A 1,921-nucleotide genomic window follows, 5' to 3' on the forward strand; every position below is an offset into this window, starting at 1 on the left:
CCCCAGGCTGATCCCTGATGGACCCCTATCACCTGTTATCTTGGCTATTTTAGAGTTTGGGGGGGGTTGGAGATTTGGGGATAACTGAGTCTGGCCTCACTGATACACCTGGGTACTGTTTCTTTATGCCATTTAATAGAAAAGCGGTGCACAAAGAAAACACACATATAGTAACACTGAACACAGCACAGTCTTAGGCATTATCTCAGGGACAGCCCGAGCTGGGTTGCTACTTGTTGGCGCTCTTGGGAAGGGGCCGATAGACCCCGACGACCACAGCGTGGTCCCTCTCATAGGGCTCCAGGGTCAGCTGCTCTTGAGGCTTCAAATTCTCCTGCTGCAACTTCCTCACCTCAGAAGCAAACACCGCCTCCGCCGAGGCGGTGGAGTCGATGCAATTGGCCTTGATGGAAATGAGGAAGTGGCCCCCGTTGCGCAGGAAGGTGTGGGCATTCAGAGCCACGATGCGGGACTGGTCTGGCTGGGCCACATCAGCAAAGATCACGTCCACCATCCCGATGAGCATGCGGTACTTGAGGGGGTGCCGGGCGTCTTCGAGGACTGGGATGATGTTGGTTCTCTTCTTGGCCACGTTGACCAGATCGCGGCCGGCGCGGTGGGAGAACTCGACCGCGTAGACTAGGCCATCAGGGCCGATGATGTCGGAGACGTGGGAGACGGTGGTCCCCGAGGCGGCCCCCAGGTAGAGCACTTTGGACTTGGGCTTGATGTGAATCTGGTCGACCCCGCCCAGTATGGCCGCGGCCAGTTTGGAGCGGAAGGGGTTCCACGTGCGGTACTCCTGTTTCACGCCGCCCTCGGTCACCGTGACCCGCCGCTCGCCGTACACTGACTGGCCGGGCACCATGTTCAGTGTGACCAGAGCGTCCTCCGCTCCGCGGTAGATGAAGACCCCCTCGTGCCGGTGCGGTTCCACGGATACCGTGGTGACCCCCTTCCTGCGGCGGTTCTTGCTCTTGGCCACGCCACGCCGCTGCCCGCCGCCTCCGCGGTCCCTGCCGTCTCCGCCACCGCGCCCCCGGCCCCTGCCGCCTCCGAAGCCGCGCGTCCGCGCTCCGAAGCCGCCCTTGCCCCCCTGGCCGCCGCCATCGCCTCCTGCTCCTTTGCCCCCGCCTCCTCCTCCGCCTCCTCGCCCCCCGCCTCCTCGCCCCCCGCCCCAGCAGCCACCCCCGCGGCCGCCAGACACCCCACCGCGCGTGCTCACCGCCGACTTCATGGCGCCCCCCGGGCGCCCGGGGAGGGGGGGGCGGCTGGCGGCGGTTGTCAGGGGTTACCGGTGGCTCGGAGTGGTTGTCAGGGACCGCCGGTACCTGGGGGCGGTTGTCAGGGTCGCCGGTGGCTGAGAGATGTTGTCGGGGTCGCTGGTGGCTCCGGGGCGGTGGTCCTGACGCTGGACGAAGGCCAGCGGCAGCGGTTGCCTGCCGGGTTAGCCGCGGTGGGCGGCAGGGGCGAGGTGGGCGGCGGTGGGGACCAGCTCTACTGCAGTCCCCGCATCCCTGGAGCCGCCCTTTGACGCAGCACGGGCGTGATTGCATCACACCCGCTATGGCGACCCTTCAGCCCCGGAAGCCCCCGCTTCCCAGCACGCGCGCAGACGCAACCTTCTCCCTTCCCTCTTCCCCATCTTCTGATTTCTCAGGGACCCCTGGCAGTTCTTGGCAGGAGAGGGGGAGACAAACATCGGCTACAATATTTGCTGCGCCACTGGCTTGCTGTGTGGTCTCAGAAAGCTTACCTGACCTTCTCCGAGGGTCTTGTCTGAACTTGGGCAAGTTTCTTGACCTGTGTCTCATTATTCCATCTGAAAACAGAACGTACCACAAAAGGTTTGTTTTTGTTTTTGTTTTTGTTTTTGTGATCTTTTAAAGAAGGTTTGTTTTAAAGCACCACATACACTTGC

At 62.6% G+C, this 1,921-nt stretch overlaps 1 protein-coding gene across 1 annotated transcript; it reads right to left on the reverse strand.

Annotated features, from left to right (window-relative positions):
- Positions 1–229: 229 nt before the first annotated feature.
- On the reverse strand, positions 230–1,237 carry FBLL1 (fibrillarin like 1). The gene has a single exon (XM_060092564.1). The coding sequence runs from the start codon at positions 1,235–1,237 to the stop codon at positions 230–232; it is 1,008 nt and encodes a 335-aa protein (XP_059948547.1).
- Between the last annotated feature and the right edge of the window lie 684 nt (positions 1,238–1,921).

Source organism: Mesoplodon densirostris, chromosome 3 (assembly GCF_025265405.1).
Source record: "Mesoplodon densirostris isolate mMesDen1 chromosome 3, mMesDen1 primary haplotype, whole genome shotgun sequence".
In the NCBI taxonomy this organism is placed as follows: Eukaryota; Metazoa; Chordata; class Mammalia; order Artiodactyla; family Ziphiidae; genus Mesoplodon; species Mesoplodon densirostris.

What these genes read in the sequence shown, in the direction of transcription:
- FBLL1 (XM_060092564.1), bottom strand. Translation starts at nt 1,237, where the DNA reads ATGAAGTCGGCGGTGAGCACGCGCGGTGGGGTGTCTGGCGGCCGCGGG.